The 13665-nt window shown below is 42.9% G+C and overlaps 2 protein-coding genes across 15 annotated transcripts in view; one reads left to right on the top strand and one right to left on the bottom strand.

Annotated features, from left to right (window-relative positions):
* Positions 1-4822, bottom strand: part of LOC129767057 (protein gone early) — a 262177-nt gene extending 257355 nt beyond the window's left edge. For 2 of the 7 annotated variants that reach the window (XM_055767673.1, XM_055767714.1), the window contains exons 1-2: positions 4513-4822; positions 3688-3755 (exon numbers count right to left, since the gene is read on the bottom strand). The gene's annotated coding sequence lies outside the window, so the exon portion shown is untranslated. Of the gene's footprint in view, positions 1-3682; positions 3775-4461 lie in introns of those variants that run through there. The other 5 variants (XM_055767702.1, XM_055767680.1, XM_055767686.1 and 2 more) reach the window with 5 other exon arrangements.
* A 5575-nt stretch (positions 4823-10397) lies between these two features.
* LOC129763292 (type II inositol 3,4-bisphosphate 4-phosphatase) overlaps positions 10398-13665 on the top strand; it is a 207589-nt gene continuing 204321 nt past the window's right edge. For 5 of the 8 annotated variants that reach the window (XM_055762193.1, XM_055762192.1, XM_055762190.1 and 2 more), the window contains exons 1-4: positions 10398-10675; positions 10800-11062; positions 11270-11365; positions 11751-11909. In XM_055762193.1, the coding sequence (XP_055618168.1) occupies positions 10945-11062; positions 11270-11365; positions 11751-11909 (373 nt within the window). In that variant the 5' untranslated portion in view covers positions 10398-10675; positions 10800-10944. The remainder of the gene's footprint in view (positions 10676-10799; positions 11063-11269; positions 11366-11750; positions 11910-13665) is intronic. The other 3 variants (XM_055762189.1, XM_055762195.1, XM_055762188.1) reach the window with 2 other exon arrangements.

Genomic DNA, 13665 nt, shown 5'->3' with positions numbered 1-13665 from the left:
TCAGAAAAAATATTAAAAACCTAAAACCTAGGTTCTCAAATGGGGATCAACACTAGGGTAGGAGCCTGCCCGTTGGTCTCAAATGTTCCTATCTCACGCCTCCACGAAGATCATATGACGACATTTTTAGATCGGGCGTGAACTGGAAACACACACCTGGTCTTGGCTCCGAGAACGGGTGGCGAGAAAGTGGCTGAGTGAGGGGGTGCGAGCGAGTCAGAGCGCTATATCTCTCCCGAGGAAGGCCTCCCGGGTCATGGAGGCCTTGCCAACCCGCTGTCTCCCGGGCAAAGGAGATACACCCAGAAAAAGAGAGCTACGTTCACGAAGAATACTTAGAATGCGATCGCCCGAGGAGGGTCCCCGAACTGGAGCTGGTCCTGGAACGGGCGTAAGAGCGAGCGACCAGCGGCTGGAGGGCGAGGTGCAAGAGCGGGCCACCAGCCGGGTTCAACCCGAAGAGCTACCGCCACACGGAAACAGCAGCTATCGACATCACCAACGAAACGCTGCGCCTACGAGACGTGTTGCGACTGCCAGACGACAATCGTCCACACTTGTGGGTACCACTAGGCGCCGGATCATGTGGACACACGAAATGAATGAATTCGTGATCCGCGCCTATTACATCTGCACTGCTTTGGAGACGGACATGAGCGGTCGCCCTCGAATACTAACAATGTTCGAGGAAGCGTATCCAGAGTTCGTCGGGAGGCTTGATCAGAACGCGATGAACGCGAGGCGTAGAGCGATAGTACGCAACAACATGCTCTCCCAAACGCAAGTCGACGAGATCAAGCAGCAGGTGCAGGGAGAACTAAGCTCCAGAATGAACAGAGCAAGCGATGTGTTGAGACGAAGTTCAGTACGGCTGAGCATTTCATTCGGGAGTGGGGCACGCGAAACATCACCAGTGGATGCCACAGTACAACAACCCCCTGAGCCGGAAGACCCACAGCCAGATCAACAACTACTACGCGATCTGGTCTTCTACTACGACGAGGCGATCTCACAGTTCCGCGACACAGACCCATTGTCGTGCCCCAGGATCCCGAAGTTGCAGCATTCCCGCAGGCTGACAAGTGCAGTAAAGCTCATGAACGAGCACGTTCTTCCGCTGCACTTGGTTGATGCTGAGAACATGGAGGAGCTGCAACTGAAAGTTTACTGCGCTGCTGTGGCGACCGCCAAAAGTTTAGGATACCGTATTAGGCCAAGAGGCGGACTGCTCCAACATCTCCGTGAAAGGCGTGAGCCTCCATGGCGAAGGAGATTGGAGCAACGGATCCTAAACAAGCGCGCCGCAATTGGAAGACTGATGGCGTACAAAAGAGGCAGCAGATCGGCGAAATTATGTCGCCAAGTTGCTGTGATCGTGCGGCCTACTGAACTTCGCCAGCTGGGAGCTCACCAGCTGACGGAAAAACTCGACACACTGGTACAGCAATTAAGCGTCCTTACAAAACGGCTGAAACGTTACTCTGACTCTGCAAAGCGTCAGGAACAAAATCGGATGTTCAGAGATAACGAGAAAGCGTTCTACGACCACATTAGCGACGAGAAGCCCGACTACCGCGAAGGTTTGCCAGATATTAGCGATGTGACTAATTCTGGGCTGGTATTTGGGAGACCCCAGTAGAACATCGCGACGGGCAAATGTGGTTAAGACGGGAGGAGGAGAGTTGTGGTGAAATTGGAGAGATGCCAGCTATCATCGTCGGAGAGAACGATGTCCGCGAAGCCTCGCGGTACCTGAGGAACTGGGCAGCACCGGGCCCCGATGGTGTCCAGAACTTTTGGCACAAGAAGCTGACCGTCGCACATCCAAAGATAGCTGAGTGCTTCAACAGGGTGCTACGTGACCCACACAACCTTCCTGAATTCGCCACCCGTGGCGTCACCTTCCTCCTCCCGAAAGACAGCAACACATTGAACCCATCAAAGTACAGACAGATAACGTGCCTATCGAGTCTGTACAAAATACTGAGCAGCATAATTACCGCCAAAGTTTCTGCTCACTGCGAACAGCATCACATCATCGCAGAAGAGCAGAAAGGATGCAGGAAAAATACGCATGGCTGCAAAGACCAGGCCATCATCGACGCAGCCATAGTCGGCCAGGCGGTTTATAACCAGAACGCAGAACGCGCCAACCAAAACGCGCTATACCGGGCTGTCTGCGCCGCCGACAGAGGATACAGCGCTCTGCACTTGGCGCAAGCGGAGTACCAACTCAACTGCAATCTGCAGACAGTGGAGGAGAAGATTGCAGCTTGGAAGCAGAAGGCAGTGCATGGTGCCCACCCCCATCAACTGGACCGGCCACACATCGACAAGGCCGCATCTAATCTGTGGCTAACGCGTGGTGAACTCTCTTCAGTAGTAGAAGCCGACATGATAGCCATCCAGGACAGGATAATGCCGACGAGAAACTGCAGGCGGTACGTCTGGCATCAAGACGTTGATGACATTTGCCGGATGTGCCATCAACCAGGTGAAAACATAGAGCACATTATGGGAGGCTGTCCCGTTTTGGCCAACGCAGCCTACACCGAGCGCCACAACAACGTGGCCCGTATTGTTCATCGACAACTGGCGCTCCAATGTGCTCTACTGGAAGACAACGTACCAAACTACCGGTACCTGCCTGCACCTGTCCTGGAAAATGACCGTTTCAAGCTGTACTGGGATCGCACTGTTCTGACCGACCTCTCGATCCACCACAACCGCCCAGATATAATGGTTTACGACAAGAGCGACCGCAAAGTCACCATCATCGATGTCGCTATTCCACTGAACCAGAATCTGGAGGAGACCCACGGTCGCAAAATCTGCAAGTACCGACCATTGGCCGTGGAGCTCAAGGAACTGTGGGGGCTAAGGGAGGTCCCAAGAATTGTTCCAGTCGTTCTCTCTGGAACTGGAATTATCCCGAAGACACTTCTGGAAGCGCTAAAGGTGTTGAACATCGAGAAGGAATTGGCCGGCATCCAAAAGTCGGTCATCCTTAGCACCTGCGCGATTGTCCGACAATTCCTCGGTCAGGACTAAAACAGCACGAGCATGCAGATACGTGCATTCCGCAGAGCCTAATCCCCCTTTGGCATTCAGAAGCCCGGGGGCAGGTGAAAATTCTGGCTAGGTTCGCCTAGTTAAGAAGTGAGATAAGTCTGTGAAATACAAAATAGAAAAAAAATACACAAAAAACATGACAACATAAATAAGTCAAATAATAAATATAATTAAAAACATAAATAGGTAAAGTAAAAAGTAAATTTTTATAATTTGCCAGATTTTATAATTTCTCTAAAAAAATGAATCTTGCGGAATGGGTTTTTCCAATGATTCTCCTGTACGAGTTCAGATTCCAAGTTGGATGGAGAAATCACATTAAAAAATATAAAAAAAACACCCTATAACCCAATTCCCAACATATACAAGAAATCACAAATGAATAAATAAATCATTCGAATTGTTCATTTCATTATTCTCATGCCATCACATTTAGAAACTTTGAAACAAAGGTAGAATATTCGAAAGCCACGTTCCACCGAATATGTAATTCAGATAATTCTTAATTAAACCTCGTTGTAGATTTTCGGATTTCGCAAAAATTGGGCATTGAAAAAAATATTACGCATATAACACTGATAAGATTTTGATGAAAAATTGTAACACGTACCTTACTTTCCAAACTTTTGGATATGCCTTTCTCAGCAGCTGGACAATTACGTATTACAGGATAGATTCTCTCACTGCAGAAAAACGAAACAAACAGGAAAACCGCGCTTTGATAAACTAATTTGAAAAGTTTCTTATGATCAAATATGTATGTCACTTGTTTTCAATTCAAATTTGCCGAACTACAGGGTGGCGCATAAGTCACGCAACAGATTTGCACCAAAAACAAAAGTCGTATAAAAAAATGTCTCACGGTACAAAATCTTTATTCTCGAAACGATACAAAGTTGACAACTGAACCGCTTAGGAACCAATACGCTCGATAGTTGCAGCGCGATTGTTATGTTTTTTCCTTTAGAGAGCGTTGCGTGACTTATGCGCCACCCTGTAAATAAAACCGTTTAAAAATTAAGAGAAATGGAACAACGGTAGCCAATATTGATTTGTTTATTTAGAAGGAAATTCAACAGATCTTCTTCTTCTTCTTTGTTTTTAAGAGGCTTTAAACTTTGCAGTTCATTCGCCTCTAACTACAGATCAATCGACACAACATAAACAACGCGCGATCTTGGGGCAGCTAGAAAACAATAACAAACACTCCAAAAACGTCATTCATTTTTCATAGCCTATTATCTTGTTGGAATCTTATTAGAACATGACGGATAGATGGGATGATCATCCGTCTCCATTATTCTTCACTACCACTCACGCACGCCTTTGTTTTGCTTCACAGAAAACAATTTTTTTCGGCGTTTAAAAAATAACGCATCCGAAACGAACCTTGATGAGCGCCCACACGCGTTGAAATCACTTTCTATTCCCTTTTCTTACCGAATCTTTCCACCGGCACCAGTTGCAGGGAAGAAGTCCTACAATAACATGTTTTCTTCTTCAACTGTCAGGAATCGCGAAACAAAAAAAAATCACTAAACGGTCACAATTGATTTCAAAATTTCAAAGCGCCTACAAGCCGCGAAATTTCCGCAAAACACCGCGAAGCACGCGCACGCTGGCGTCTTCTTTCACACCACCTCTCTTGGACCAAGAACTGCTTTATTTATCCGGTTCCGGCTTAACACTAGAGAAAAATGACTGAACGCACCCACATCCGACCAAATGCACGAACGAAATTAAACTAATCTGTCTCGTTGAAGCAGCCGCTGAAATACGAATGAGCGAACGTTACTCACGCGCACACGTTCCATAGAGTTCGCGAGAGCGTTGGTGAGTGGCCTTTTGTTTATCATTTCACGATGCACTTGCTTTACGCCGGATAGGGTGGCACGAGCCAGAGAGAGATACGCCGCAGAACGATGCAGCAGGGGTGTGCGAAACGTTTGAATTTTTTCACCGTAACATCTTGCTCCAAGAAAATACTAAATTTATTGTATTTCACTATGTTTTTACACTTAGAAAAATCCCCGGTCGAAAACTACCAAATACATTTGGTAATGCAAAATTAGTAGAATGTACAAATTTTTTGTACATATTGTCAACAAACCCGCATCCCTACAAGAGTTTAGTACATTTTACTCGATAACATTTGTAAACCTGAATAATGTCATATCTGAAAACTGGTGAGAAAAACGCGTATTAACCATTTTCATTGTTGCCATAATGCAATACGGAGGTATAATATGGATATAATTCTGATACGTGCATTTTCAGCGGGAAAATGCAGCCGATATTGGGCTTACGAATCATGGTTCTGCTTGACATACATGTTTATTAGTACGGTCGAAAATGACTATAGATTGGTATTATTTACCAAAAAAATCGTTATATTTACTAAATATTTCTCTCAGTGTAGATTCAGATAATATGTTATGCATAATTGTTTGTTAATCTGTTAACTAATCATCAAAATTTTCATTATCATGCGTGCATTGTATGTAATTCTTAGAATGATCGTGTTCAATTGTCCCTCATATATCGTACAATTCTCGCGTAACTTTTGAAAAGGTCCAATGTAACATTTTCGTCAACTCGAGAAAAACGAAGTTGAAGACCCGAACATTATTTCGCGAATTGTTTTAAAAGCTATCGATCTTTATCACTGTTTTCACCACTAGCTATCAAGAATAACTCCGTAAGACCCCTCGTAACTGTTGTTCCGTGATTTGAGATTAAGGTTGAAGCCTCGGAGCGAAAAATGTTACATTGGACGTTTTGACTGCCCGCAATTGCACATTGAACATATTACGTTGCACGATAAGAATTTGAAACTAACTAATAAACAACAATCCAAATATCAGCATTTCATTCTAAAGACTGATTATTATTGTTTTCACTCGTTGAATTGCACTGAAATCGATAACAACACCTGTAAGAAACAAATTCCAAAACGACCGAAGTACGACTGCGAGTTGTTTTGAATGCTTTGTTACTTCGGACGTTTCGGCCGTCGGAGGAAAGTGGCGTCCGAAGTAACAGCCGGGTGCTTAAAATCCGAATCTGTACATTGGATATTTTTTGTATCGGCGACAAAAAGATGAAGAAGATAGATACGTGAACGATTGTTTTTGTAATACATTCAATGATTGAAAACTAACAGCGTACATCCATTAACTCGATTTGTTTACATTTGTTACATAGGACCTTTTCAAAAGTTACGCGAGAATTAATATCGCTCATCTCTCTACTCTATTGTATTCATTGTGTACCCGATCCAGTCGTGCAACGTTTTTTTATCCCATTTATTTATTTATTAGGCTCATTAGCATTTTATCTGTAACAGAGCCGGGTTTTTATCGTGTACATGTACATATGTTTATGTTTCTATAAATTGTAAATTACACTGTAGTAGCCATTTAGGCGTAAGGGTATTCTATCTGTTCTTCCATTGTTCAGCAGACCGGACAGCGGAGACAGTTGATATTGATCATTGTTGGGTTATTTATAGAACAGCAGCCCGATGTTTCTTGCAGAGCAGAGCAGTTTTATGGATGAATCGATCTTTGTTCCACCGTGGATCGATTTCCATAGCTGATAATGGTTGCGTGGACGTAGTTATTCTATAACAACACAAAAATGGTCAATTGAGGGCCCTGAGTTTGAACTCACGATCGATCGCTTAGTAAGCGAACGCGTAGCCAAGTGGCTACGAAGACCCCCCGTCGTGCAACGTTAAAATCAACGTTGATATAAACATTTTGGGTTCCGTTGTTATCAATCAGTTATCAATAGCTCAATCTCCGTCCTGAGCCTTAACGGCTCATTCGTTTTTGATGAAAGGTTACAATATTCTGGGTTTATATCTTAATTTTTAATCAAGAACGACTATACAAATTAGGCGACAGTTATGTTCAGCATTATTATCATATTTTTCAGTACCACTAACAGAATCAATTACTTTATTGTTAGGGCAACTCGTCCAACTTTTGAGGTTCACTTTTCAAAGGTTCTGGTGGAAAAATTTAGAAGTTCTTTTAGTAATAATTGTATACGGATCCGGACTATGTAATATGACCATGCAAACAACATTTCAAAGTAATTTTCATTCAATGTTTGAAAATTTACAACTGCCTTTGAGCATGCTCATCTTAATGGAGATCAATTATTAGGTACTCAACACTATAAATAAACAGTTCCTCAAGTTAAAAGTACTTTTCTAAACTTCACTCTATCACTACGTATTCGTTTTTTATAAACTACAAAAGAATTCGAGAAAAAATAGCACTCAAAGTACAGTTGAAAAACACACGGTTTGCTTACTTTTTCCTCGAACAATCATAAAATCCGCTAGACGGCGACACTGTACCTTCTATGTCGCGAATAGAGAATAGTTGGGATTCCAAACTCGATAGACGTCACTGTATACACTGTATCGAGAAATTAAATAAACGAAAGGTTTTCCCTGAACAATCTGGAAGTTTTACATTGAGTGCGACTACAGATATGCAATATAATGAGGGGAAATTATTTTGCGTTTCGTTTACAGTACTTATCACTATGGATATTTCATCCGGACCGAACAGAAGGCGTAAGCAAAAAAAATCATTCTTTGGCAGAGAAAGTGAGAATTATAGATGACTATGAAAGCCGTGAACGCATTAGTTTCTTGAGAGGAAATATGGTGTTTGTTCATTCTCTGTGAAACGATTCATTCAACGTAGAAACGATATTCGACATAAACTGGATAAATATAAAGAACATGGAGCAAGCAGCAGAAACACTAAAATAGATCAAAGTAACGTTGCAGTGGTTCAAGGCTTCTACAGAACAAGCAGCTGAAAGATGATGAAGGAGCAAAATTTCCCTTCATAGAGAAATCCTTGTATATGTGGATTCTTCAACAGAGGGAAGCCAACATCATTGTCACCTCCGAAGAATTACAGGCCATGGTTGTTGTTATTCCACGAGATTGAGTAGCGTGGTCATTACGTTAATCAGGTATCTCATCTTCGGATTGCTCGATGCACCGGTTTAAAAAGCGGTTTGGACTGCGAGTGAAGCGTGTGGCAAATGAAAAAACTTCTGTTGACATGCAAGCTAACCACAAATTTGAGGATATTTTGACGTTAAAAATCACTAAAATGAAGCACTTCGGACCTCAGATATACAATGCAGATGAATCGGTAAATTGTTAGCCTTACGATGCCTGGCATTTTCCAACGAAAAGAATGTATGCAGTCATGGACTGAAGGAGATGCGCTACACCTCCATGTCATGCAGTGGCTCCAACAAACTGCGACCAAGCAACATTCGTTGCCAGTCAATAAATTTCCCAGTATCATATTACAATTCGAAAAAAGCTTGGATGACATGAAATTTGTTTTGGTAGTGATTTAACGAAAAGTTTGTCCCGGCAGTGAAAAATTTTTTTCAGTGAGTGTTCTTTGGAACCAAAAACTCTTCTAATCAAGATAGAGAGTTCTAGAAAACATGGCAAGCCGCCAATTTAATCTATATATTTTTTTCAATAAACAGACCCGGCAAAAACAATGCTGTCAAAGTCCGATTTGAATGTTTATATGAAAGCTTTGATCGCAGCGGTAGATTCTCTTGCTGGAACCAGAGAAACAGATAGAGATTATTGTGAATGAACGATCAGGTATAAGATGTCGACAACAATCCTGCCTAGCTTACAAGCGAGGTATTCACTGATCAAGAGATTGCTGATTCAGTATTGCGTGAAAACGCTGCTCCATTCGAAAATTCATCGGTAGAAAAATCAATCAAGACGTATTTCGAGACACCGCGAATGAGCGCTATTAACCTGTCAGAGGAAGTACTCAACTGAATGAATCGACAATGAATGACTGAATGACTGCTGCATAGTTTTGTATTTCTGTTTTTAAGGCGGTATTCTAGGGTAAAGGCACGGATTTCTGACGTTTCTTCGACCTCCTAAAAAATATAACAAGAAATATTTTTACTATCCATTATATTGTTTTTCGTTTTTCTATCTTTTAACCAGACTTCCTGTGCGCGCGCTTTATTTTTGAGAGACGAGTATCGATTTTCGCTTCCTCACAACCCTTCCATGTGCAAGCGATGAGACCAGGCTTCAGCACACGAGCCTGGGTTCGGCTCCTTCTCTTCTTTTTCGTAAAATATTGAGATGCGCTCAAGAATACCTCGTTGCACCTCAACATGAGCGATGCACATGTGTTGTATGCATGTAAGAGAAGCTTGCGCATTAGTGCTCGGGAGACTTTCTCATGTATCAGCCTCAAAGTGACATTTGGTGCTGTCGGGGGAAGTTTTGCTTCTAGTGTTTTTTTTCTTCGTAATATAGCACGTAAAGCAATTAGTGATGAAGCACTGTTTCACATAAATATCGCTGCTAAAGTCATCCAATCAATTCATTCATTTGTTGCAACAGCTCGCAATGATTGTGTGAGATACGAGGCTGAATAGGGCAAAGCACATTGCCTCTTCTACGTGCTGTGCGAGATCTCAGAAGGCCTAACCAAATGTCACTTTGAGGCAGTTACACGAGAAAGTCTCGCGAGTATTAATGAGCATCTCTTCGTGTACACAACACATGTGCATCGTTCGCATCGAAACGCGACGAGGCATTCCTGAACGCATCACAAAATTCGAAGGTCATCTTTAGTTCTCGATCAGTTCAAATAACCCAGTCGGGGTGGTCTCGACCAAGCTGCGCCATGTTGTAGTGTGTATCTCGTTCTACGCAGAGGACACTGCTCGTTTATGCTCTTCAAATGACTCGTACTGCTTGTAAGCTGCATCTACTATTCGTCCAATCACTCCTCATAAGTTCCGGACAGGGTTTTGATTTGGTAAACAAGCTGACCAGTAAGATTCATTCGTAATTTGTAATTCATGTTAAACTGACGTTAATTTTGTAAAGGATTGTGAGCTTTTCCATCTGGTTCTATAGTTATGAAACACAGGAATTTTAGTTTTTTGAATGTTTCGCGCCTGAACATAACAATAAAGTTGAAATGGCCAGTCTTATAAATGAAGATAGTTATTGTATTCTACACTATATACTTCAATTCAACCGACTTCTTACATATCACTGAAAACTCAGAAAAAATGAGTGGTTCTGTAGTTGTGAAACGCAGTGTATATGTTTCACAATCTATCTTAAATTTAGATAGATTATTTGAGAACAAACATTTGGAAGCATTATGTTTGTACTAAATTGTGCTGTCTCCATCGGTTCACGCCGCACTCCGCCCCTGGGATTACATCCTTTGTATTTTACATCCGAACGCGAACTGTCAAAGAAGAGAAAATGTCAACACGCTCACGATCTGGGTGGGTTGGTTGAGCAGCAGCAGCAGAAGCAGCAGGGGAGCGAGAGTTGGGAAGTTCCATTAGAAATTAGGGAGTGCAGCTGCTCGTCTGCGAATTATATATCCGCAAGGGAATATCTACTGAAACATTGGTTCCGCTGCCGCTTGGTTCCAAAGCTTTTTTTTTATCTCCCTGGAGTTGTGCAATTGGTTTCGAGAGTGAAGGAGCATGAATGTTTAAAATGGGAAATATTCATTGCTAGAATTTTTCCCTTTTCGTTGGGGTAAGTGGAAAATTGCTGTGTTTATCTAGAAAGTGATCGTTGAAGGTTTTATTTCCCGGATTCAACGAGATCCGCAGGTATGACGGAAATGAGAAAGTGAAAGCAATATGTATATCTTTTCCAGTTCAGAACCAACCCAAATCGATAAAAAGGGCCTGCGGTTAGATGCGAAGTTGAGCTGCAGCAAAGTGTGTGCAGCGAGCGGAAGGGGACTGTCCTACTTTGAAGTGTTTATCGGAAACGGACAGACGGACACTGTGAGCCGTGCAATGAGATTTAACAAGCAGGAACTGATCACTTTGGCCACCCAACCAAGCAACAAGTTCGACAAGGAAGGGCCACTGTGTGTAACCGAGAAGCAGGAGGGCTTCTTCCGGAAAACCGAAGGTAATGGCAATCACTACTGCTCGCATGCTCCCATCAAGCATCCAGTTTTTGAACAAAAAACCCAGAAGAAGGAGGTCATCTTTTGTTACCGTTGTTCATATATCGCAGGCATCATTTTTGATTATAATTGTTCATTTCCTTGTTTCGTTTTTGAAAGATTTTTATTTCTAACTATTCATCTAAACACAAACCCTCGATAATCTTCAGGCGAAGAGACCAGTAACAGCCACTTGCAAATCGCCGGCAGTAAAACTCATCTGAAACGCAATAAATCACTCAGTTGCATCGGTGGTACCACGAAAGGTTTGTTATTTCCCGTTTCCGAGGAGAACCATGATTTGTTTGCTTTCCAGTAGACGCCTTCGTGACGCCGCACTCTCTAACTAACGCACCGCAAAACATTTGTACATACGTGTCTTTTGAAGGTGGATGGGAAATACTAACCAAGGAATTAAATTTACACCCCGGGGGTGGATTTTTTTTTAAGGATCGTCACACTGAACGACAGCTTCTTATTAACACGAAAAACACTCAAACTGTTGGGGGAAATTGGGATCACGTTTGAAACCATACGCACAATCTAACACCGATAATAACCAAATTGTAGCGTCTGCCATTAACTAAATCTGATTCTGCATTTGCCGTTTTTTCACTTGTTCTGTTTTTTCTCTCTAACCTATCAAAATAGTAAGCCTCGAAAAGTGGTGCCGCCTGCGCGGGAATCTCCTATTCTACTTCAAAACCGGCGATCAATTTTCCGAACCCCAGGGATGCATTGTGCTGGAAAAATATCACTGCGTTAAGCACAACGAGCAGAAGGAACACGACGGTTACGTTTTTTTTCTCGGTGAGTATGATTGGGTGCCTTCAAGAAGAATTTTGGGATATTGGTTCAGTATATTCATTGATCAGCATGCGCTTCGACTTATTTTGCGCGTCTTATGCAAACTGTATAACTTTTAATATTTTCTCATTTTCAAATATATACTGCAAAGTTAAGCTAAATACTTTCCCAGCTGTTCAGAACGACGAGTAAAATGAGAATGAGATTGGTTGGTTTGCGATATGAATATAGTTACACCATTCGCCTTCGGGAATACGGACCTCACGTCATTCGTCGAGCAGAATAGGAAAAGAGAGAAATATCTCTCGTATACTGAATGATCAATATCAGGGAAATCTAATTATTATCCTCGCAATTATACAGCGAACGAACGTGAGTTCCGACCCACTCAATGATTAATCTTCTAATTTTTAAAAAGTAGAGGCTAAATTTTATTTCCTGAAATTTTCTAAAGTTTCCTGTTTTGTGGTTTTTCTGAATTTTCTAATTTTTTGAACCTTCCTGATTTTTTCTAAATATTTTTAAACTTTTTTTTTTACTAAATTTATCTCAATTTTCATGTTTTGTTTCTGTATATTTATTTTTTTCTGTGTTTTTTCATATATGTCTGAATTTTTCAAATTTCTGAAATTTTTGAACTCTTCTATTTTTTTTTGTTTGTTCTTGGCAGACTTATCTCACTTCCTAACTAGGCGAACCTAGCCAGAATTTTCACCTGCCCCCGGGCTTCTGAATGCCAAAGGGGGACTAGGCTCTGCGGAATGCACGTATCTGCATGCTCGTGCTGTTTTAGTCCTGACCGAGGAATTGTCGGACAATCGCGCAGGTGCTAAGGATGACCGACTTTTGGATGCCGGCCAATTCCTTCTCCATGTTCAACACCTTTAGCGCTTCCAGCAGTGTCTTCGGGACAGTTCCAGTTCCAGAGAGAACGACTGGAACAATTCTTGGGACCTCCCTTAGCCCCCACAGTTCCTTGAGCTCCACGGCCAATGGTCGGTACTTGCAGATTTTGCGACCGTGGGTCTCCTCCAGATTCTGGTTCAGTGGAATAGCGACATCGATGATGGTGACTTTGCGGTCGCTCTTGTCGTAAACCATTATATCTGGGCGGTTGTGGTGGATCGAGAGGTCGGTCAGAACAGTGCGATCCCAGTACAGCTTGAAACGGTCATTTTCCAGGACAGGTGCAGGCAGGTACCGGTAGTTTGGTACGTTGTCTTCCAGTAGAGCACATTGGAGCGCCAGTTGTCGATGAACAATACGGGCCACGTTGTTGTGGCGCTCGGTGTAGGCTGCGTTGGCCAAAACGGGACAGCCTCCCATAATGTGCTCTATGTTTTCACCTGGTTGATGGCACATCCGGCAAATGTCATCAACGTCTTGATGCCAGACGTACCGCCTGCAGTTTCTCGTCGGCATTATCCTGTCCTGGATGGCTATCATGTCGGCTTCTACTACTGAAGAGAGTTCACCACGCGTTAGCCACAGATTAGATGCGGCCTTGTCGACGTGTGGCCGATCCAGTTGATGGGGGTGGGCACCATGCACTGCCTTCTGCTTCCAAGCTGCAATCTTCTCCTCCACTGTCTGCAGATTGCAGTTGAGTTGGTACTCCGCTTGCGCCAAGTGCAGAGCGCTGTATCCTCTGTCGGCGGCGCAGACAGCCCGTTATAGCGCGTTTTGGTTGGCGCGTTCTGCGAAGTACTCGCGCAGTTATCGTACCTGGGCAACACACAGTGCAGATATGTCGACTATT

This window comes from Toxorhynchites rutilus, chromosome 1 (assembly GCF_029784135.1).
Source record: "Toxorhynchites rutilus septentrionalis strain SRP chromosome 1, ASM2978413v1, whole genome shotgun sequence".
Classification (NCBI taxonomy): domain Eukaryota; kingdom Metazoa; phylum Arthropoda; class Insecta; order Diptera; family Culicidae; genus Toxorhynchites; species Toxorhynchites rutilus.
The sequence above is the reverse complement of the archived record's forward strand: the minus strand, read 5'-3'. Positions and strand labels throughout refer to the sequence as shown.